The following is a 25,078-nucleotide window of genomic DNA, read 5'->3' as shown; positions in this document are numbered from 1 at the left end:
TCGTGCATTGATCATTTGCATGCTTATTGAGTTTAGTGGGATTCACTCCCCTGCAATCATGCTTAGGATAGGTGAAACTGACCACAGGGGATGGAGGAGGAAGGGCAGGGGTAGGGGTGGAAGGGCAGAGGGGAGGAGGGGGATGGGAACAGGCAGGAGTGGGAGGGGAGGAGGAAGGCAGGTTTGATCATTTGCATGTTTATCGAGTTCAGTGGGATTTACCCCCATGCAGTCATGCTTTACCTATGTAAAACTGACGATGGGGAAGGGGAGGAGGAGAAGAGGGAGGGCTGGATTGGGTAGGGGAGGAGGAAGAAGGAAGAGGGGAGGGGAGGAAGGAGGAAGGGAGAGGAGAGGGGAAGGAGGGGAAAGGCAGCCTGATCATTTGCATGCTTATTGAGTTCAATGGGATTTACCCCTATAGGTAAAACTGACCATGGGGTGGGGGAGGGGAAGGAAGAGGAGGCGATTGAAAGGGCATAGGGGAAGGGGAGGGAGGGGCAAAGGGAAGGGGAGGGGCAAAGGGAAGAGGAGGGAAGGGGCAAGAGAGAGTGGATAGGAGGGAGGAGGAGGGGAGTCAGGTTTGATCATTTGCATGCTTTTTTAGTTCAATGGGATTTACTCCTGTAGGATTTGCTCCTGTACAATCATGCTTAGGATAGGTGAAACTGACCTGGGGAAGGGGCAGGGAGGGGAGGAGGAGGGCAGGAATGGGAGGGGGAGGGGAAGAGATTGGGTGGGTTGCCACTGTGTAGAGGGGAACCCCCTTTCCTGTCCAAAAGGAAAACATTCTGAACAGTATCTTTTTTCAGCGTTTCCCCCACCTTTTTATTCTACAGCAGGCACACGTAGTCTTACACCCAAATTTAAACCAAAGCCGTCACTGGACACATCTACACCAGATCGTTATTTTACTTTAGACAGTCATGGCTTCTCCCAAAGAATCCTGGGAAGTGTAGTTAGTGAAGGGTGCTGAGAGTTGCTAGGAGACACCCTGTTCCCCTCACTGAGCTTCAGTCAGAGCTGCTGACTGTTAAACCACTCTGGCCACTGGAGCTCTGCCAGGGGACTAGGAGGCTCCTCTCAGCACCCTTCACAAACTACACTTCATGGGATTCTTTTGGGGGAAGCCATGACTGTCTCAAGTGAAATCAAAGTCTGGTGTGGCCCCTGATTAGCCGAGCCAAGCAGCTGTGAGTCTGGCTTTTAGAACACTGACAGTTGGTTCTTACTGAGCATGCTCAACATTATCATTGTGTTCAAGCCAAAATGTCTTAAATTAATTAAAAATCAGCCAGGCATTTTTTAAACTACAGACAATAAAGGTCAGAGTGTGGGGCAAGGTCAGTAATAGGATTACAAGTACTCTGTGAACATGGCTGATTTTTAATTAATTTCAACAAATTATGAGAACTGTGACAGAAAAAAGTCCAAAAGGGGTCTGGTTTTTCTCTCTCTCTCTTTACACTTTGAACTCTCGATTCTCTCTGACTGTTTTGTATATTCATTTCTGAATTCTGGACTATAAGTCTGTTTTGTTTTGAAATGAGCTTATGGGAAGGATCAGAATGGCATGAGGGGTATTTTCAATTTAACATTGTGGAATGCAAAAAATCCATGCTGACTATAGAATACAGCCACTCTTGCGGCTGTATAGTTTTTTGATGTAGTTGTTAAATTTCATGTTAGGGTCAAACTTGACATGATTGGATCTTCCCGTGTGCCTTTCGATATGTGTGTGTTTGTGCATGCTGGACTGGTGCTGTGGCACTGGGTTTCCCCTACACAATTTTCCCACTCTAAATGCCACCCCCTGCCATCAGCTGCTACATACCTTATGGGGAAAAACATATAAATAAATATATTAGAGGGCAGTGTATGACCTTTACAAATAAATCCAGGTAAGGCAAAAATATTGGTTGTTGGCCATCTCATTGGTGGTGGTGGTGCTGAGCATTTTGGCTGCAGTTGATGGGAGTGGATATGCTTCTAAGTCTGATACTGCTCTTGGGGCTCAGGGTCGATGTAGACAAAGATGCTTTTTTGTTTGTCATTTCATCTTATTTGCATGTAGCAACTTTCTCTAGCTCCTGGGTGTCTCCCCAGTGAGTGGATTTGGCAACTATCAGCCAAACCCCAGTAACCTCAGGCCCAGACGACTACGCTGTGTTTTAAATAGCTTCCCTGAAAAATGGTTTGGCAGTGACCACGTTGCAGAATGTGACAGTGCGCTTTGTATGAGTAGGGAAGAGAAAACAGATTGTGGATTTGCATTTATATTTTTTGTATTGTTCTGTGTGATTCTATTGTATTTATTGTAATTGTTGTACACCGCCCAGAGAGCTATGCTAGTGGGGCGGTATAAAAATTCAATAAATAATAATAATAATAATAATTTATTTGTTTATTCAATTTATAATCCTGCCTTTCTTCCCAGAAGGAGCCCAGAGCACCAGACATATGCGGTCAACTGCTGGTTGACTTCAGGTCTCAAGTTACAGGCTATGGTCTGAAGGCACATGAGGCCAGCGCCTTGCTGAAGCTAAGCAGGGTCAGGTCTGGTCAGTGCCTGGATGGGAGACTGCCTGGGAACCATATGTAAGCTGCCTTGGGTTTCTATCATGAAAAGAAAGGTGGGGTATAAACGTAATAAATAAATAAATAATAATAAATAATTCACAGTGTTAGTTTTGACCTATAAAGCAGGAGTGGGAAACCTTTTTTTAGACCAAGGGCCACATTCCTGTCTGGGCAACCTCCCAGGGGGTACATGCCAATGGTGGGCAGGGTCAGAGCAAAAGGATGCAATACAGCAAATGTGCATTTCACCTTTGCACAGTTGTCGTAAGGTTGTCATCCCAATAATCTATAGGAGTGCTTCACAATGTCTAGAGTTTGCTATGGTTTTACGTATTTGGCTCAGGGTTTTTCCAGTTGACTTACTTATTTAATTAAAAGGATTTATATACTGTATAATATTTAAAAACTCTAAGCAGATTTCTAGATGTCACCACTTCAAAGTTTGTACAGTCTCCCAATGATCCACTGAGAGTTACTAATTAATAAGTGACTAATTATATGTTTTACTTGAAAGTATTGACACAAGGGAACATGATGTCTAGTGTTTTTTCAGCAATTTCCCTGTAACTCCTCATCAGTCCATTTTTAAAACAGTTTTCTAATTGCAGTTATCCTTTATTTTTCCCATGCCTTCATATTTCCCAGGATGCTTTCATCTTCCAGCTCTTTATTATATTATATTGCCATGAAAGGTAACAAACCAAGACTTAGTCTACTATGATGGAATCAGTTCTAAGGCAAGGGTTTGCTTGAATATTATCCAGGTCCTTACTCCTACAAGGCCACAGAGTGCTTTGAGATGTGTTGATAACTTGATCTTCTAACTTATTTGACTTATGTGCTGTGAATAAGGCATTTCCTCCTTTTTCAATTTGTTGACAGTGTTTTAGTGCAACTCTTGCTTTTTTGCCAGCCTATGATGATGATGATGATGCCATTTAGCTATTATTAAAGAATCTACTTGCAGCAGAATATTAGTTATCAGTGCTGTTAGTCATGTTTAACAAATTGACAAGCATTCCGTAATGAACTGACAAATAAATCCCTGAACATTCACTATACAGATAGATGAGATTTTCTAATTCACAGTTAGGATTTCAGCTGTTCCAGAAGTTGAGCCATGCTGGTATTTAAGCATGGACCCAGTTTGGCTGCTGAGGGGGACAATGGCACACTTAATGGAATTCATTTCATGCTCACCTAGAAGGGCTAGGTTTGCAGGATGGAGAGTTTGTGGGCTGTCAGCTGGTCTACAGAAAGCTGATTTGGAGGACTGGATAAATGATCCATCGGGATTAGCACTTGCTTGTGCTTGCTTGTGTAGTCATGTGATACCTTCTAGCCTGTCCATGTGTAAATAAAAGGCACAATCATGCCAAAGACATGAGACTCCTGTGCTATTTCCTCCAAAGGCAATGCCAAAAGGGCTGTAGCTCAGTGGTGGAGCATCTGCCTTGTGTACAGGTGGTCCCATGTTCAATCCCTGCCATCTCCAGGTAGGACTGGGAGAGACTCCTGCCTAAAAACCTGTGGAGTTGCTGCCAGTTAGCGCAGACAATACTGAGCTAGATGGACCAATGGTCAGACTCAGTATAAGGCAGTTCCCTATGTTCTTACGCAACCCTGAACTTCTTGCTGCTCAAGGGAATATGAAATGGAATCATATCTCTTCACAATACATTTTGGCATTGTTTCTGGCATGCACATATATTTCAACATTGATACCTTTAAACACTGATAAGTCACCAGCACAAAATACACCACAAGAGCCAGTGTAGGTTAGACTAGGACCTGGGAGGCCAGGATTCAAATCTTCCGGCAGCCATGAAGCCAACTCTCAGTCTAACCTACCTCACAGGGTTGTTGTGAAGATAATACAGAGGGGGGAGAGCCATGTACGCCACCTTGAGCTCCTCAGAGGTGGGATGGAAATGGAATAGAAATAAAATAAATCAATAAAGCAGCAGTAAAAACAGCGTCATCAAAAGCATATTGGCAACAGCAGACTAACCCTTTTAAAAATACATTTTTGATTAAAAATTTAAAACAATGTAACAATTATGGAAAAACTAAATCCAGAAAGACATATAAGCAAAACAGGGAAAAAACACGTTCATATTAGCGTTGGAAATCTGAAAATGTGTCCATTTTCATTGTCAACCAACTTTTACAAAACAAACTAGGATTCTAGGAATAGTAAATATTTTTTCCCACCCTCAGTTTTGGCTACATTAATTCTTTCTGCTATTAAGAGGTTGCCAATGACTTGTAGTTTCTTGGTGAAGTTGCATTTTAGATGTAATTGGAAGATAAAATGAATGGAATTTATCAGAGTAGTCAGTTGAATATTACAATAACTTTTGTCTCAGATAGGACTTTATTTCTTGACATTGCTACCAGATACGGACTTCCGGGAAGGGTGACTTAGCCTGTGCCTGCTTTTGAGACGGGCTCCTGCCTCAAAAGAAGCTTATTCAGATATATCAGTCAGTTTTTTCTTTTTTTTTTGACTGATTAAACTTCTCCCGGGTAGGGAGAAACGAAGAGATTAACCTCAAAGCCTATTTTTGTTGGGACGACCAGATCTCATTAATTTATGGGACGAGGTCCAGCCGACGAAGGTGGGACGGATTTTTAACAGCAAGCTCTATCTGATAAAGCGAACGTTCACCTTATCTTCTAAGAGAGAACGCACTAACAGGCAAGCACCCTTCTTTCTATATTTTTCTTCTACTTGACTTAAATTGTTGCTGTTTAAAAGAGATTTGCCAGATTGATCAGTTTTTGACATCTCACTGGGGAGCCATAACTTCTCTCTGCTATGCACTAATTAATAGCTTATCTCTGTTTTTGTTGCAAAAAGCTGTCCTGGATTTGCATTCTAAAGATATACACAGAAGAGGGATTTCTATTCCAGATTTTTATTTTGAAAAATATTATACTGTTTTGAGACTACTCTCTTTTTGGTCTATTTTATTTTGACGAATCTGTTTCTTGACGATTGCCATTAATTGTTTCGATCCTGGGAACTGCATTTTGTTTACTTAACTATTGGAGAGATAAGGCTGTCTGCTCTGTTTATACTGTGATGTCACCAAGTTTGGAGTATTAACCCAATTGTTGCTGAAATAAGAAGTGGTTTTCCTATATTTTTCTTTTAAAATGGCAATTAAGAAAGTGGCTGAAAATCTGGAAATAACTATGTTTCAGAAAATAATGGATGAGATTGAGATAATGAAAATTGAATTGAGTAAAATGAAGCAGGAGATTAAAGATATAAGGGTCCCTGTGAGAGAGGTGACCCTGGAAGGGGTCCCTGTGAGAGAGGAGACCCCGGAGATTGGAACAGGGGTCCCTGTGAGAGAGGTGACCCTGGAGACTGGAATAGGGGTCCCTGTGAGAGAGGAGATCCCGGAGATTGGAACCAACGTGGAACAGGAACAAGATTTGGAGTCTATGGACTTTAGAAATAAAATCTATTGTTTGGAACTCAATGTTATCTCTGAAGAAATGAATGAAGATTCTAGAGATAAAGTTATCAATGGCATGGATAATCTTCTGGACTGGAATGATGTGATGGAGCCCAATATAGAGAAAATCTATGGAATTAACTGCAGCCATGTGACAATGGAAAAACTTTTAAGAGATGACCCAGTGTATTTTGAAAAAAAGAACAGAGATATGATTTTACAGCAGTATTTCAGCAACCTATTCAGAATGGATGGCAAGAAAATATTTGGGATAGAGGTAATCCCCATCAGACTCTTACTATATGACTATGGCTTTGACAGCAAGATTATTATGGAATACTGATAATGGAAGATTGGATATTGAAATTACTGGACTTAACAAGACTACTGAAGATGGAAGATGGAAAATGGAACTAATAGAGATAATAGAACAATGGCTACTGAAATTATTGAACCTAACAGATTCTGATGTGATGGATTAATTGAAATGTTTATTTTGACTATGGTTATGACAATAAGATTATCATAATTAGTAATGAGATGGATTAATCGATATGCTTATCTGGAAAAAAAAATTGATAGATATATTTCTTAAAGAATTGAAACCTCTCTTTGGCTTTTTGTGGAAAGAATAAGGTGGTGTTTGTGAGATTTGATGATTGAGTAGGATGGCTAATGGAGGAAAGTGATTTTATAATATGACTTAAGAGACAGGATTGTTATATATTATAGACTTATAACTGATTTGATCTTTGACAAATGGGAAGTCAATATTTTACTCTTTATTTTTTATTTTTGTTTTTTTTTTCTTTTTTTCTTTTTGTTTAACTATTTTTGATTTTGTTTTTTGTCTTTGAATGTTTTATGATTTTGTCTTGTATGTTTTATGAAAATCTGAATAAAAATTATTGAAAAAAAAAAAAAAAAGACATTGCTACCAGATACAAATGAAATCAGCACCCTTTTTGTTCTGCTGCCAACCTTTGATGGCAAAACTAGAATGGTTGTTTTAGAGTATAATTTATGGGATAAATGCGACTGGTTATCTTCCTGTAAAAGTTCTCTCTACTTGATTGGGTATCTTGTATCAGATTTCCATTGTTGTTTCCATTGTTCGATAGTTATATCCTCATTTACATTGTCCCAAAGAAAATGAGGATAAACATCCATTTTTTACATAATTCCAAGTTTTTAAAAAAGTTCTGTAATAATAATGATAATTCAAAGACTTCTATTAATGAACAGATATCAATAGATCAGCCTTCTTACAAACATTACATCAGTTGTGAATTGGCATTGTGAATTGATATTCAGCCTCATGGTGGTCTTTAAAGAAATTACAGTATTTTTAAAACAAACTACTGAGTTTCAGTGGTTTATGGAGATGAATAATTACTATTAAACCATGAGCAAGTTTTTCAAAAGTGTTTTGCCATTTCCTGATGTTTCTTAGCACATTATACAATCAATTCTACTGTATCATAGATCTCTGCAGAATTTTCTCTAGAAAATGTTTCTCTTACCATCAGAAGTGATAGTGTAGTGAATCTGCAAAACCAAAAGCCACAATGGAACCAGCAACAAAATGTTGCAGGGTAGATTGCTCCTATTCACTGTTCCAATCAGTCAGCCCTACCTTCCTCCAGGATATTCCATTGTATTCCATTCCCCCTCCTGCCTAGTTTTCCATTCCTCATCCCTAGTCAGTCAGCATTCTATGGACACTGAGCATGCTCAGTCCTCACTGGACTTTTTTTTTTTTTTTTTTAGAATTTCTTCCTTTGAGGTTTTTGTACTTCTACAAGTCTTGGGTTTCCTCTAAGCCTACACCTACCATCCTTGTGTGTGCGTGTGATGCCATTTTGGCTTCATGATATACAATAATGTTACAAATTTCATTTTCAGGCCTTGCTTATACATGCAACAGAATGAAGCTGTAGAATCCTGAGATGGTGGAATGGATCTTCAGGTTTCAGATGAGGGATGTCATTTTGAATAATCTGTGCAAGTACCAAGAAACTGAAATTAGGAATAAAATTGCTGTGCTAATTATCTACTTGGTGGGGGTTGTTGTTTTTACAGAGCATTCAAAAATATAATTCCTCCACCTGCAGTCTCAAGTGAAATACTTCTTTCGACACCTCCAAACTGTTCCAAATCATTCCTTTCTCATTCTTCTGCACATGTAGATGAGAAGGTCTGTTTATTTAATGCTGCACAATTGTGTTTCTCAGCTACATTTCATTGGATTTATATTGCAATTGTTTCTGTTTTTGTCATGTAAGGTATCCAAATAATTTCTCTGTTGATCTATAAATATTATGAATGAATGAATAAATAAATAATTTGGCAGATCTATAGTGTGACATGAGTTTGGTTGGCTTCTAGATATGGAAGGCTGTCTTATTTCTGATGAATAATTGTTCAGCTGAAACATGTAATGAAGAAGTAAGGTGTAATGACAGGCAGACATAGGGCCAAAGTCAGCTTGTGTTCAAGATGGCGGGAGGTGCCCTGTTCCAGGCTGGAACCTCAAAGAGGTATCCCCATCAAGCATGGCAAGATCAAAGGCTGTAGGTGGTCAGGACCACAGACAGTGCACTGTGATGGCTAGATACAAGGTCAAAGCATCAATGTCCTTGGAGTGTTGCTTCAGCAATAATCTAGACTCCTGTAGCTATGTGGATATGTTAAGTTTCATCTTCTCAGTGGAAAGCTGCTTGGGCTGAAAGGGGCCATTCCAACACTGAAGTGTGAAACTCTGATGGGACTGGGAAGCCTCTTGCTGTCCCTGGATGATGTGGCCTGGTAGTGAAAGGGGGAGAGGGTTTCTTCCAAGCTGTTGATAGTTCTGGGTATGGATCCTTTGGAAATGAGGGCTGCCTCCTCTGGTGGAGAGGATGGAAGCATATCTGGCTCCTGGAGCAGTCCTTCTTTTGGTGGGGTAGTTGATTTGGAGGTCCTTCCGTAGAATGGTTCCTCAGTTCCTTTCTTCATACCATTGGATCTCTTCTCTGATAGTGGTGTGTATGTGTGTCTGAGACCTGGGCAATGATCGGGGACATATTAGTGAAAATGGCCCAAATCTCTGTGGCTTCTTCAGGCTTTCATTGTGCAAGGAAGAACATCCATTGCACTGACAACTACTGAGGACTCATAGTTGCGTAACGTGAGCCATTTATGTAACGGAATCAGATTGGTTGTTTCACAGTTTTAGAAATATCTGCCTCCTCCTAATTCCTTTTCTCTTTTTCCTAGAGGAAATACAAGGGTGGAAGAAGCATGTGAAATGTATACTAGAGCTGCAAATATGTTCAAGATAGCCAAAAACTGGAATGGTATGTATGGAAATATTGGTTTCCTTCACAGAAGGGCAAGGCAGATGTTTATTTGTAGACCTCTGCAGAACTTTCTGATACCCCCACTGATATCTGAGGTTATTAATTCAAAGTGATTGACCTGAATCAACACTCCCTAGACATGCAAGCAACTATAGGGAGAGGAATAGCCACACCCCTTTGCCTGATATCCCAAGTCATGGTTTGCTTGCACTGAATTTTCAAATCCACTCATCTCTGCAATGCTAGATAATGACTGTGCTGTTTGATGATGACTCAGTCCCTTTTCCCAAGATGAAATGGAGGTGACTCAGAAACCCTTAAGAGGGACTCTTTTCCTTGCTTTCAGCTCACCCCTTGATTGTATAAGTCAAGGGCTAATTATCTCAGGATAAGTTAATTTTAAAGAAACGTTTAGAGCGATAGGCTGCACACCTGCTCAGTTCATTTAAGCAGTCAGTGTGGAAGCAATCAATATTCCTTATTCATCCTTCTTGTCCTTTGCATGCCATCTGTAAACAGATGCCCTCTACATAAAGTGTGTTAATGGTCCTTTGGCCACCATTTTTACACTCAAGGTGTATATTTGAAGTAGTATCATTTCAAATGTTTCCCTTTCTTCTCTATCTTTCTGGTGGTCTTTGAGTGCCTGCAGTGTATTTCTACAATTAAGAACATTGTGTGACTTCTCTGCTTTGGCTAAATAGCCCAGGATTTGTGCAGCCAAACTGTAATCTGCTTCACCTGCTCAGATTCCACAGTCATTTTCTTTTGGGAAGAATTGAGCATATCCACTGTTGGTCTTTGCATAATCAAATCCTTAATAAGCCAGGATAATGCGTCAGCTTCATGTACCCGCAAACAGCCCCTGCTTTGCTTCTCGCTTAGTGCAAGTAGGGAAAGAAACCAGGAAGCTGTAGTGAACCATATAGCTTCCTACGAACTGAGGGCTATGGCTATGGTTTCAGGCAAACCAGGATCCAGAGGCCGATGGAGGACCAAAGTGGGTGCAAAGGTGGCTCTGTGCAAAATGGGCCTCTGACTCTGAATTTCCCTTCCCTTTGCTTAGTGAAATTAACAGCCCAGCCCAGCTAGGGAGATACGATTTAAAGCAGTGATGCTAACTCATGGCAGTTCCAGACTTTTGCCATTTCCCAGTGGGATTCAGTCACAGACTGGCAAATTCAGGTTATTTATTTATTTAGACAATTTATATGCTGCTTATATTTAAATGAAACTCTAAGCAATGTGCAACATAAGTTAAAACATTTTAAATAGCAAATACAAAATACCAACGTACAATCTATAAAATAAAATTAATAGCTGAATAGAGCATCCTCTTTAGTATCAACATTTAGTATAAACACTGCACATGAACTACAAAAATACAAGAAACAAATCATAACGTAGTAGACTGAACAAGATAGGCTTCAAGAAAAAATTAACAAAAATCAAATGTTAAAAAATCAACTTTATTTTTAAACACAATAGATTCAACAAAAGAAAATCAATTCATTTCTTAATCGCTATATAATAATAAAAAAATAAAACAGCCAGCCCCCTTTGTAATGGCAAACAGAATTTCATCTAACTACAGTTGGAAATAGATATAATTCAGCATACTCAAGCACACCATTACAAGATCAACACACTCACATTAATCAAACATATCAACATTCTAAACCAATGCACTCAAATTTACTATTTTAGCACACCTCAAATCACTCCCTGAAACCATTCCCATAATTCAGTCTCACAGCCTAAAAACAATAGCACATTCGCATGCCCACACCATGAAAACCACTCAAATCTAAATGCATACAAATAAGCAACTATATACACACACCCAGCTTCAGGCAGACCCTCCCCTTTATGTACTTGGAGCAGAAAGGATGGCAAATTTGTGGGCAAATGGCAAACAGCTGCAGCAGCACGCTGAGTCCTTCCAAACACACAGCTATAATTGTGCAATTGATCGGGTGGTCTCGCGCAACAAAAACGCTTTCCCAGAAGATCAGACTTACAATAAAGTGATGGGGAAATGCTCTGGAAAGTGTGGGATAACACCTGCTTTGACGCGGTGTCATCTAACCTCCCTGCAAAGAAATCAGGATGAACGCTCAATGAATAGGTCGTTTGGAAGCACCCTGAGTAACCGTGTGTCTGGGGCAGCCAGAGGAGAACAGGGAAAACAACAGGGCTCCCTTTCTTCATTTAAGGATACCAACTCAAGCCATTGCGGTGGCCAGACTTTCAGTAGCAGTTCTTTAAACCAGTTCCACAGTTTGGGCTGGATTGGGTTGTCAGTTTTTCAAAAGAGAGACAGTTTTAGTGGATGTGCTTGTCTCTTACTGCGGCCTCTTTTCCTCTTATGTCAGGCACTAGTTCGAATTAGTCAATCTACTTTGAACCAGTACATTTCCCCAATAGGAAAATAGATCCAGAAGTACCTGATCCAAGTTGGGATACGTACATTCACATCTGCATACACCACAACATTTGCAGGGAGCAGAAAGTAAGGGAGAGTGCATTAGCAGAGGAAGGGGGAAGTGATGATAGCTGGGGTACACAATGCTGAAAGTGGGGCATGGAAATTGTACCCATTTGCTGCCTACAATTTTGAATTGCTCTGTGAGAATCTAGTGGGATGTCACTGGACTATTGCATCCAGTCTGTTTGTAGGGTAATGTGAGGCTAATGTCCGGACTCTCCTGTGTGGTGAAATGTCTTACTGTAGTAGAAAAAGTAGGGAAAGCTGTCATATGAGTGCCATTCATAATATATATTAGTTGGAACAATTGTGTTGTTACAGATTATTTCTTAAATGACAATTAGAAGTTTTTAAAAAGTATAACAAGGGTGGGGAACCTATGCCCTCCAGAGGTTGTGGGACTCTTAGGGTTGTATTCAACTAAATTTTACATAGAATAGACCCACTGAAATTTATGGTCATGGCTAACTTTAGTCCATTAATCTCAGTGGGTCTACTCTGAGTAAAAGTGAATTGAATACAATCCAGCACTTTCATTAGCCCCAGCCAGGAAGGGTCAGGGATTGTCCCGATGGTCAGGGATTATGTGAGTTTACATCTGGAGAGCCCTTGGTTCCCCACTCCTAAAATACTGATTGATTTCATTTATATCCCACCTTTTCTCCAAGGATCTTACAGTGGCCTACATGGTTTTCCCACTCCTCATTTAATCCCACAACCACCCTGTGAGGTAGGTTAGGCTGAGAGGCAGTGACTAGCCCAAGGTCACCCAGTCAGCTTCATGGCTAAGTGAGGATTTGAACCCTGGTCTCACAGGTCCTAGTCCATCCACTACACCATACTGGCTTTATAATATAATGTGTGAAACCATTTTGAGTTTTGAAATTAGTAATGTGCCGATTAATTCAAGAGACAGACCCCGAACACAGAACATTTGAATAGTCATTAAGCTCTCCTTTACAAATATCTGTGCTCTTCCAAGCAAGGGCAAATAATAGGGTTTTTTCCCCTCCAGTGTAAGCCTAAAAGCTGTATTTAGAAAGTAAAATATCTGGGTGGGTGTGGAAGAGATCATTGTCCTTTCTGTCATTCAAATAGCTGCTTCTAATACGATCCTGGAGATTGTGAAATGTTGGGACTGTTTCTTTTCCAGCTGCAGGAAATGCGTTTTGTCAGGCAGCCAAGCTCCACATGCAACTACAGAGTAAACATGATTCAGCGACCTGTTTTGTAGATGCGGGCAATGCTTATAAAAAGGCAGATCCCCAAGGTAAGATATCTTGCGCATCGTACAGCTATCTCGATTGGTATTTACTTGTGTTAAGCAAGGCATTTGAATAGTATGATTTGTTATAAGGATCTACAGTTTGCGGCATTGAGATTTTCTGAAGGTGAGGCTGCCAAAGGAAACCAAGCTCTCCCAAGAAGAATGTACTGATTCTTATCTTCATGAGCAATCTTGAAAGGTCCCTTGGGAACCTTGTTAGTATCAGGGCCAGTGAGCACAATTGCTTACATGCAGTGGGGTCAATGGCAGTGGTGGAATATGAATGGGTCTGATAGATGATATGTTGCTGACTTTTCAGGACACTGAAAAGTGTTGAGTGTAAGGCTCCAATTCTGAACAGACAGACCTGGCGGTAAGCCCCACTGAACTCGGTGGAAGTTCGCTTCTGAGTAGGCATGTACAGGATTGCACTGTTAGTATATTGTGTTAGTATGAATAAAACATTAGACCTTCCAAGCTGTTTTCCCCCCTTATGGTATCATTTTTCACTATTCTTCATCTTCAGATTTCTTAAGAAAAATTTGTGTGACTGTCTTTCACAGAACAAAATACTTTTAAATATTTGCTAATCAGTAACTCTGTTCTGAGAGTTCATGCCATTTTAAAGGTTTTAATAAAACCGAACCATGTGCATTCAAGCTAACATTATTATCTTCATTTATCTTTTGCTTAGAGACTTTTCATCTATTTACTTGAAACAAATGTTCAGGTCTATGGGTGATACGCAACAGTCATAGTCAGAATAGACCCATTGACATCAGTGATCTTAAGTAGGTTAAATCAATTGATTTCAGTGGGTCTGTTTTGAGTATGACTTAGTTGGCTATCACTCTATGGATTTAGTGCTATTCAATTTTCCATACAATTATTGTTGTAGGAAAAGTCAGAAGACGCTAACAAGGGATAGCTAACCTTTTTGTGTTATATTATTTCATGCATAGAAATCATATTATACATGGACATCAGTTTCTCATTTTTGTTGAAACTTAAGCATATATAGGTTATATTCATGAGCAGAATTCAAGAGTGAGCCTTAGGCTAGAACATATTTCACCACTTGGTGCTGAAGTTTTAATGTGAACTGAGGGTACACATGGAGGCTCCATGACTGGGGCATACTCAAGTGGATATTTATATGCATAGGCTGTGTTAATGGTTCTACATGCGATGGGAGAGGATGGATGACTCTTAGGCTTCTTCCAATAGTGCACACATGCACACATATGTCACATATAGAGGGGCCTGTGTGAACTGACCTAGGTGACCTAGCATGCTCAGTCTGTTCTACCAACTGTGGCAGCTTCCTTTAAAAAAACCCAGAAGTGTGAATATCTGTTTTCCCTGGTAGGATACAGCTGAAATACAAAACTTTGTTTATACTTTTGCGTACAAGTTAGGGGAAAAAGAAAATAAAGGCAGCGTTTGCAGCAACATAAAAAAGGCCAGCAGAATGGAGGAGAGCAACCAGAAGTTGCTTGTCAGCCTACAAGAAATAAAATGAATGAAGGGAGGAGAAGGGAATGGGTATAGAGAGGGGAACGATTGACATACCCACCTAAAAGCATCAGAGCAAAGCGTCTGCAAACGCTAGAGAAAGGGAGTGAAGATTTTTTTTCTTCCCTTTTCGTATTGTCAGTGGATTGGGTTAGTACGGATTTACAGGGGGAAAACTGTGTGATAGCTTGTGTTTGCTGGTAACATCATGTGAACCATGCAAATTTAAAGGAGATGTGAGTAGCACCAAACTCACTGCAGTGAACTGCAGTGTAGAATAGCCCTTATTCAGTTTGAATATGCAAATCCTGCAGCACACAAATGCTCTGATGCAAAGTTGTATGGGCAGTGGTTGTCATGCCCTAGTGCCACCCTACAAGCGCTAGGCACATTTCCAGGACCCAATTCCCAACCCTGGGCAATTGATCCTGGTGAAGTATCTCCCCTTGCCAAGGTTGAGCAAACCAACAACAACCCTGCAAGGTAGTACGTAGGCTGCCACCACACCTTAATCTGAATAACCACTCTGAGTCAGGGGAAACCCAGAGCCTAGAAATAGTTCTGCCAGGGATTTCCAAGGACAAGAGCCGAACAGGTGCTCCTCGTCCTGAAGCCCCAAGCAACCCCAAAACACGGTAGTCAGTGGTCAGTGGCCAAGGTACCAGGTTCAGAGCCAAATTTCCCCTCCTGCAAAGAACACACATGGGTAAACAATAAGTAGCTTTATTGAATAAAATAACTAACTAGTCTATTCTACTTATTTGAAGAGGTAGTCATTGAAAGTCTCACCTCTCCCCAGAGAGGCATAAGTTGGGTAGTGAAAGGCAGTGGAACCCCACTCAGGTAACCACCGATCTAGATGGAACCCAGGGGAACAAAGGCTATAGGTTTCACCCCCTATACTTAAGGAAAAGTCCCTAGTAATAGACCATACTAGTTTAGCCAATCAAGAGGCTTTCTGATGAGGTAATGCTTCTCGAGGCTTCTCCAGTCTTCGCGCCTAACAGGCCCATCCTCCCCTCCGTTCCCAGGCCTGCTTGATCTTGGTACCAGGCTCTCATCAGCTAAACAGGTGTCTCTTCTCAGGCCTCCTAATTAACAGCAGCTGAGAAACAAAACTTGGATTTTTCCCTCACTCAGAGGCCCATCTTTGCACAAGATGAAATCCCCACAATTCACTGCATCAGAGCCATGTTACATTGAACCATTCTGAACCATTCTGACAAGTTCATGACATTGGTAACTGGTGCTCATTGGGATTGGTAGGGCAGGGAGGCCAGCAGTAGGTGGCACCCAGAGCTTGGAAAAGTTACTTTTTTGAACTACAACTCCCATCAGCCCAATCCAGTGGCCATTATGGCTGGGGCTGATGGGAATTGTAGTTCAAAAAAAGTAACTTTTCCAAGCTCTGGTGGCACCAGAGCCAATGACAGGCAGAGCCATGTAATTCTACTTTTGTCTCCATTCTCCTCCCCCCTGCTGCATTCTAAAAGGGGAAAAGTGAAACTTGGGAGGAGGAAGCTGACAGCCAAAGTTGTCCCCTCAAATGGTTGTAAGTCAGAAGGCAGGCAAGTGGGAGCTAATGGGCCAACCTCCATTGTGCATGATGGCCGGGATGAAGCTATGGAACTCCTGCATGTGTCCACATTCTCTTCAGTGGAGGCAGCAGGTCTCTTTGTGTTCGCCAACCTGGCTCCTCTGTTGAAGTATATGGAGAAGCTCTTGAAGATGGGAGTCCTCCATAAGTGTGTCAGAACAACTGTCCTCAGAAGGGAATCACTGGAAAGGGGTTATGTGTATGTTATGTGGTAAAGAGGTTTTGCCTTGAGTTGTTCTTGAACAGAAGAACGGCTGAGAATCTGAATGCTGAATCTGGCAATCTGAGCAACCCAGTTCCTTGCACTTTTAAAATAAACAATGTTTGAATGACTGAGCTGATTTTATTCATTATGTTCCCTCCAAATGCATACGATGCAGAGGCTATCAACTGCTTAAATGCTGCCATCGATATTTACACAGACATGGTAAGAACCCTAGGCGCTCGAGTTGGGATTCCCATTTGTGACCTTGCACATTGGTGTTCTCGTTGATTCAATTGTAGTCAGTGTTGAAAAGAGACTAACTTGGTCAAATGCTTCTCTTCCCAGGGCCGATTTACTATTGCTGCCAAGCATCACATTACCATTGCAGAGATTTATGAGTCTGAGCTGGTAGACATTGAAAAGGTAAGCCAGTCAAATTATTTGAGTCCTTTGTGTACATGTTAAGACACTGTCTGAATTGCTTGAAAATATTGAGATTGCAACGCCGTGCACAGTTTCCTAGGGTCCCATTGAACACAATGGAGCTTTTTTCCAAGAAACATGCCTAGGATTGCACTTCTGTTTGAGTTCATTTGGTTTCCTTCTCGTTGAGATGCTCCCTAAAATAATTGCTAAGAAATGACAGAATATTATTAGATAGTCTCCTTTGGCCAGATTGTAGATAACAGCTGTTACATTTGATTTCAGAAGTGGGGCCATCTTAGAAGTAGCACAGATTCCAGTATGGCAGCCATTTAAAAATGGCAGCCATTTTTGTTGTTGGCATACTTTTCCATCTCATAAATGAGAATGTACTTGATGTCATTACAATGATTTTTGAGGCTGAGGAATCAGCTTGTGAACTTTAAAGTTCATTCTAAGTACACAAGAGTGTATCATCATTGTTGTTGTTATACCAACATTGCATAAGAGAACAGGTCCATGGAATTTACGAACTAAAAATTAATGCAGGGGAGAACGCAAAGGAGAGGGAGGGAGATGGAAATAGGGTAAGCAGGGAGAAGGCATGGGTTTATTTCAGTCATGAATACTAAGGCTCATTTACAGGCTGAGTTACTGTAGGGTATGGGAACCAGGGGGTTATGCCAAAGGCTTCTCAGAAAAGGTGGGGCACGAGGAGGAATTTCAAAGAGGTGAGAAGCTGCATCAGGCAGGTGTTCTGGGAAGCAGCAAAGGAGTAACACTGTTAGAGGGAACACGAGGCCTTCTGATGGCTGAGGGTAGGATGGCTGGAGGAGTGTAGGCAATGATCAGAGAACATAAGAACTTTGGAAGCTGCCTTGTACTGTCAGACCATTGGTCCATCTACTTCAATGTTGGCTACACCAACTGGCAGCAGCTCTTCAGGATTTCATAGAGCATTCCCTCTCATCCCTTACTGAAGATGCTGGGGATTGAACTTGGGACCTTCCACATGCAAAGCAGATGCTCTGCCATGGAGCTACGGTCCTTATTTATTTATTTCAATTTGTATCCCGCCCTTCCTCCCAGCAGGAGCCCAGGGCGGCAAACAAAGCACCAAAAAAACTTTAAAACTTCATAAAAACAGATCTTAAAATACATTAATACAAAACAGCATTAAAAAAATTTAAAAAGCAACCTTAAAAAGGGTTAAAAACATTATTAAAAAAGCATATTAAACAATTCCGACACAGACGCAGACTGGGATAGGTCTCAACTTAAAAGGCTTGTTGAAAGAGGAAAGTCTTCAAAAGGCACCGAAAAGATAGCAGAGATGGCGCCTGCCTAATATTCAAAGGGAGGGAATTCCACAGGGTAGGTGCCACCAAACTAAAGGTCCGTTTCCTATATTGTGCAGAACGAACCTCCTGATAAGATGGTATCTGCAGGAGGCCCTCACCTGCAGAGCGCAGTGATTGACTGGGTATATAAGGGGTGAGACGGTCTTTCAGGTATCCTGGTCCTGAGCTGTATAGGGCTTTGTATGCCAAAACTAGACCTTGAACTTGGCCCGGTAGCAAATGGGCAGCCAGTGCAATTCTTTCAGCAACGGAGTGACATGTTGGCGATACCCTGCCCCAGTGAGCAGTCTTGCCACCGCACTTTGCACCAGCTGCAGCTTCTGGACCAACCTCAAGGGCAGCCCCACATAGAGCGCATTACAGTAATCCAGCCTAGAGGTTACTAGTGTGTGGACAACAATGGTCAGGCTATCCCGGTCCAGAAATGGCCGCAGCTGTCTCACCAGCTGAAGCTGGTCAAAGGCACTCATAGCCACTGAGGTCACCTGGGCCTCTAGTGACAAAGATGGATCCAGGAGGACCCCCAGGCTACGGACCTGCTCTTTCAGAGGGAGTACGACCCCATCCAAAGCAGGCAACTGACCAATTATCCGAACTCGGGAACCACCAACCCACAGCGCCTCCGTCTTGCTCCGTCCTCATCCAGCCCACCACCGAGTCCAGGCAGCAGTCCAGGGCTTGCACGGCCTCTCCTGATTCACATGTTACAGAGAAATAGAGCTGGGTATCATCAGCATACTGCTGACACCTCGCCCCAAAGCTCCTGATGACTGCTCTCAAGGGCTTCATATAGATGTTAAACAGCATGCGGGACAAGATGGTACCCTGCAGCACCCCACACCACAGCTGCCAGGGGCCTGAAAGACAATCACCCAATGCTATTCTCTGAGAACGACCCTGGAGATAGGATCGGAACCACTGTAAAACAGTGCCTTCAATACCCATCTCACCAAGTCGGCCCAGAAGGATACCATGGTCAATGGTATTAAAAGCCACTGAGAGATCAAGTAAAAACAACAGGGTCGCACTCCCCCTGTCCTTCTCCCAATAAAGGTCATCCATCATGGTGACCAATGCTGATGCAGACCCATAACCAGGCCTGAACCCAGATTGGGATGGGTCAAGATAATCTGTTTCATCCAAGAGTACTTGCAATTGCTGCGCCACAACCCTCTCAATCACCTTCCCTAAAAAGGGATGTATTTGCAACCGGTCGGTAGTTGTCACAAACCAATGGGTCCAGGGTGGGCTTTTTCAGGAGTAGTCAAATCACCGCCCCTTTCAAGGCGGCTGGAACCACTCTCTCTCGCAATGATGCGTTGACCACACCCTAGATCCACTTGGTCAGACCACCTCAGCAAGCTTTAATAAGCCAAGAAGGGCAAGGGTTGAGAGGACATGTTGCTGGCCGCATCATCGCAAGCACCTTGTCCACATCATCAGGCCACATCAATTGAAACAGTTCCTAAGAAGTTGCAGCAGGTGTTGCACTGGACACCTCATTGGGGACTACAGTAGATGTGGATGGGGCATTAAGACTGCTATGGAGGCGAGCAACTTTACCCTTAAAGTGCCTTGCAAACAATTCACAGTGAGCCTCCGAAGGGTCTAAGACTCCATTTCCTGGAGTTGATATCAACAGACCCCTGACAATACGGAAAAGCTCCACTGGACGGCTACTGGAGGATGCGATGGAGGCAGAGAAGTGGGCCTTCTTTGCCGCCCTCACCACCACACAGTAGGCACGGTTATTATGTTTTACTCGTGCCCGATCAGCCTCACAGCATGTCTTTTGCCACTTGTGCTCTAGCCGTCGTCCAGCCTGTTTCATTGCCCTTAGCTCACTGGCGTACCAAGGTGCAAACCAGGCTCCACAGTGCCGGAGAGGGCGCTCGGGGGCAACCATGTCGAGAGCCCGACGTGCCTCGCTGTTCCACAGCGTGACAAGGGCTTCAACAGGGTCACCTGCTCTATCTACTGGGAACTCCCCCAGGGCATTTAGGAATCCTGTGGATCCCATTAGGCTCTGGGGGCGGACCATCTTAATCTGTCCACCACCCCTGCAAGGAAGGATCGGAGCCATAAGTCTAAACTTCACCAGGAACTGATCTGACCATGACAATGGGGTGACATCCACCCCTGCTATCTCCAGACCACCCCTTCCTCCATCTGGAGCAAAAACCAAGTCGAGGATGTGCCCTGCCCTATGTCCTTCCCCTTAATGGAGAGAAAAGTGGGGGATGGAGAGATATGTGGGGAGCAAGGCATGCATGGCTTTGGAGATAAGGACAATGAGCAGACAGGAAGCCAGTCTTGGGATTGTTTATGTCATGATGTTGATGTAATATGTATTATATTTCTGCAGACACATAGGCAAGCAAGCCACAGAGAATACTGTTAGCTTACTGAAATAATAGGTGGGTGAGGAGTACATCAGTAGATCAGTAGATAATTTCAGATAAAGAGGAATCGTTTGAGAAAAGGCAATAGAAGTACATTACTCATGCAGCCGCTCCATCTAGAGGAGTGATTATGACACTGGCTGTTTTCTTTTCAGTCCTTTTCCTAGCTTGGAATTTGTTTTTGTTTTCTTCCCTGTTGCATAAGTTGTGGGAAGCAATGCCAAGAGCTTGCACTCAGAATTAAAACACATTGCTTTTTTCGTGTGATCCTTTCAGATTTGATATTTTGGAAACAGGGTTGTGCAGATTAGGCTGACAGTTTCCTCTGATAAATGATATCCACTTTGTTTTTAGGCTGTTGCCCATTATGAACAGGCTGCAGATTATTACAAAGGGGAAGAATCCAACAGGTAAATTTTCTTAAAATAGCTACTCTGAGTATTGAGTATATAAATATAGATTAGGGGATCCCAAACTGTGGTCTGTGGACCATCAGCAGCCCATGAACTTCATTCAGGTGACCCATGGGATATCTGTGGATTTATGGTTGAAGACAGGAGAGAGCATTAAATATTCATACTAATTTTTAGAATTCAAATTGTAATACAATAAAATACAATCTATAAGAAATATATGTTTTTGTGATTTTATTATTGCCATGTATGGATTTTACCCTATGCTGTTTACTGCCCTGAGAGCTATTTGCTAATAAAATTATAAATGTATAAATTATAAATGTATAAATGTAACCAAATAAATAAATAAATAAATAAAACAAAAGAAGCAATAAAAAATCCTGCAGCGTCTAGCACAGTGCATTACAATTGCCACTACAACCAGAAAAATCATTATGTGGTCTGCCAAGACCCTCAGGAATTTTTTGTTGGTCCATTGGGGGGAAATCTAGTTTAATTCTGTCTTGGCTTTTCTTTTGACACTATAAAACGGAATTCTATCTCCCCATGCTGTAGGGTCCAACAGAACATCCAAATCCTAAAATAGCTTTATTGGATGGGCATTCCATTTGCCCGTCTGTCAACAGGCAAATTTCTTGCCAATGAGATGACAATGGAAAATTGGCCATGGGTGGGGAACCTGTGGCTTTCCAGATGTTCTTGGACTGCAGATCCCATCCAGCATGGGCATTGGACAAGGATGATGGGATTTGGAGTCCTACAACAGCTGGAAAGCCACAAGTTTTCCCTGATATTGCTTTATCAGAAGGTGGCTGAATGGCAGTGCTCTTTCATCTGCATGCACGTCATCAGAATGAATAATTTCCTAAGCAGTTTAAGTCCTTTCACCAGAGAGTGTTGTCATACATTGGCACATTTTGCATTGGTTGGAAAATCCTCTCTTTCTGTGAAGTTCAATTTATTCTTCCTCTTGCTTCTAGTTCTGCTAACAAATGTCTGCTGAAAGTAGCCGGATACGCTGCTCAGTTAGAGCAATATCAGAAGGCAACTGAAATCTTTGAACAGGTGGGTGCACTGTTTATTTTATATTTATTTTATTTATTTATTAGGCTTATATCCCGCCCGACTAGCGAGAGAATAAATCAGGCATACAATCCAAATTAATCAACGTGGAACAGTAGGTTTGGGGATATATCAGATTCCTGCAAGTTTGATTTTTACAGTGGGAGTCATTTCTAAACAAGGGGTGGTAGGAGGCATCTGTGTTGTGTGCCCTTTCAGATGGAACATTTCCAGAAATAACTCTTTAAGCAAAATTGTTGCCTTCAGAGAGTAATTCTTGCCAAAGGGGGAGAGAGTTTTGCAGGAAGTAGATCCTGGCTTGTACTTATTTATTAACTTGGCCATAGCCAAGGACATCTTAGTATTGCCAGTGCAGGTTTTTTTTTAAAGAACATTCTCACAATACAGGCATCTTTTAAACATGCTTTGACATCTGGTTTTAGATCACCCCCACAAGGAGTGGCTCAGGGGTTACGTGCCCTGCCACCTATGCAGCCGTGGGCAAGCTGCGTAGTCCCAAGTTGTCCCCCAGCTGGCAGTTGCGGACAAGGAAGGGGCTGGCTTGTGCTGCTGTGGCAAGCTGAGCAGGCCCTAACCAGCTGGGGAGGACTAGCCTCAGAGGGAGGCAATGGTAAACCCCCTCTGAATACCGTGTACCATGAAATCCCTATTCATAGGGTCGCCATAAGTCGGGATCGACTTGAAGGCAGTCCATTTTAAACTATCTGTGAGTGTGAAAGTCATTGTGGTGTAGCAATTAGAATGTCAGACTAGGATTGGGGCGATCTAGGATTCTATCCAGTGTTAAGCATACTCAAAGTAGATCCACTGAAATTAATAGGCATGGCTAATTTTGGTCTAGGTTCAATTCCTCACTAATCCATGAAACTCAACTAGTGACCTTGGACTAATAGCTTTCGCTCACAATTTTCTGTTGTGAGGATAAAATGAAGGGCAGGGGGGAAATCCATATAGGCCACCTTGAACTCATTGGAAGAAAAGTGGGATATAAATGTAATAAATAAAAATAAAGATTACAGTTCCTGTTTCCAGTGCTGTCTCTGTAGTCACCGTATATACTAATGGTGACCTCATTCTTTGTGTCAGTCTTTATATATCTCAAGAGGGAAGTTTCAGCAGGCTTTAGGGAAGGTTTGAGGAACTACCAAAACATCTTTAGAGGTAGAAAAAACCTAGGGGACAGGAACATCACCAGGATATGAGAACTGAGTATGCTGATTGGGCACAGAATGTTGACTGACTGTTGGAAGGAAAAAATGGAAAGGGGAAGAGGAATGGATTGGAGTATCCTGGAAGAAGGCATAGCTGATTGGCTGAAACACTGAACAGGAGCACTCCACGTTAAAACATTCTGCTGCATCGTCCACTTGTTAAGGCTGATACTGTTTTACAAATGGAAAGCTGACGTTCTTACCAGCTTTAACCAGAGCTGAGTGGCGGAAAGAGCATCTGAACTCTCTTGCTGAGAAATGTAGATGAACACTTTTGCTGATGTTCAGTTCAGTTCATATGTTGCTTCATGCTGCCAGAAGGCGCACTGAAGCAATTTACAGAGACAGTAACATACAACCAGAGCTTGGAAAAGTTACTTTTTTGAACTACAACTCCCATCTGCCTAATCCAGTGGCCATGCTGGCTGGGGCTGATGGGAGTTGTAGTTCAAAAAAGTAACTTTTCCAAGCTCTGCTACAACACAAGGACATCACTTCAGAAGAGCCCTGGCGGCTCAGGCCAAAGGCCCACCTAGTCATGACATTCTCATAGTGGCCAACCAGATGCTTATGGGAAGCCTAAAAACAGGGCCTGAGTGCAACACTAGCTCTCCAACTAGTATTCAGAGGCATACTGCCTCCAACAGTAGAGGCAGAATGGCTAGTAGCCATGGATAGGCTTGTCCTCTGTGAATTTGTTCATCCAATTTGGTGGCCATCACTACTTCTTGTGGGAACAAATTCCATAGTTTTAACTCTGCCCTGTGTGCAGAAGTACTTTCTTTTAGCCCCGAGTTCTAGTATTATGATAGAGGGAGAAAAAGTCTCCCTATCCACTTTTTCCACACCATGCTTAATTTTATATATAGCATATTCTCACATACCTTTTCTCTCAACTAAAAAGCTCCAAACATTACAACCTTTCCTCATAGGGAGTTGCTCCACCCCCTTGATCATTTTGGTTGCCCTTTTTGAATTTTTCCGTCTCTACAATTTCCTTTTTGAGGTAAGGCGATCAGAACTGTATACGGTATTCCAAGTGCTGTTGCGCCACAGGTTTGTTGAACATTATGGCAGTGGCAGTTTTATTTTCAATCCTGTTCCTAATAATCCTTAACGTGGGATTCACCTTTTTCATAGCTGCCGCATACTGGATTAGCATCTTCGTTGTGCTATCTACTATAACCCCAAGCTCTCATTCTTGGTCAGTCACCATCAATTCAGACCCCATGAGCACATATTGAAAATAGGACTTTCTTTGCCCCAATGTGCATCACTTTAACTTGCTTACATTGAATAGCATTTGCCATTTTACTTCCCATTCACCTAGTTTGGAGGGAACTTTTTGGAGCTCCTCACAGTCCCTTTTTGTTTTAACCACCCTGCACAATTTGGCATCATCAGGAAATTTGACTACCTCACTGTGCACTCCTAACTTTAAATAATTTATGAACAAGTTAGAAATTACAGGTCCCAGTATTGATTCTTGGGGGACTCCACATTCTTCATCCCTCCTTTGGAAGAACTGTCTATTGATTCCTACTTTCAGCTTCCTGTTTCTTAACCAGTTGCCATTTCCATGACTGCTAAGCTTAGTCAGGAGACTTTGGTGAGGTACTTTGTCAAAAGCTTTCTGAAGGTCTAATCACACAGTGTCCACTGGATCATCTCTGTCCATGTGCTTGTTGACACTCTCCAAGAATTCTAATCAATGAGGCA

At 42.1% G+C, this 25,078-nt stretch overlaps 1 protein-coding gene across 1 annotated transcript in view; it reads left to right on the top strand.

Annotated features, from left to right (window-relative positions):
• The window catches only part of NAPB (NSF attachment protein beta), a 49,051-nt gene that overhangs the window by 9,004 nt on the left and 14,969 nt on the right, over positions 1 to 25,078 (top strand). The window contains exons 2-7 of the mRNA XM_061622489.1: positions 9,309 to 9,388; positions 13,033 to 13,149; positions 16,639 to 16,685; positions 16,809 to 16,886; positions 21,004 to 21,059; positions 22,046 to 22,130. Of these exons, the coding sequence (XP_061478473.1) occupies positions 9,309 to 9,388; positions 13,033 to 13,149; positions 16,639 to 16,685; positions 16,809 to 16,886; positions 21,004 to 21,059; positions 22,046 to 22,130 (463 nt within the window). The remainder of the gene's footprint in view (positions 1 to 9,308; positions 9,389 to 13,032; positions 13,150 to 16,638; positions 16,686 to 16,808; positions 16,887 to 21,003; positions 21,060 to 22,045; positions 22,131 to 25,078) is intronic.

The sequence above is a fragment of the Rhineura floridana genome, chromosome 4 (genome assembly GCF_030035675.1).
Source record: "Rhineura floridana isolate rRhiFlo1 chromosome 4, rRhiFlo1.hap2, whole genome shotgun sequence".
NCBI classification, from domain to species: Eukaryota; Metazoa; Chordata; class Lepidosauria; order Squamata; family Rhineuridae; genus Rhineura; species Rhineura floridana.
Note: the sequence above shows the minus strand (reverse complement) of the source record. Positions and strands in the feature narration are given on the sequence as shown.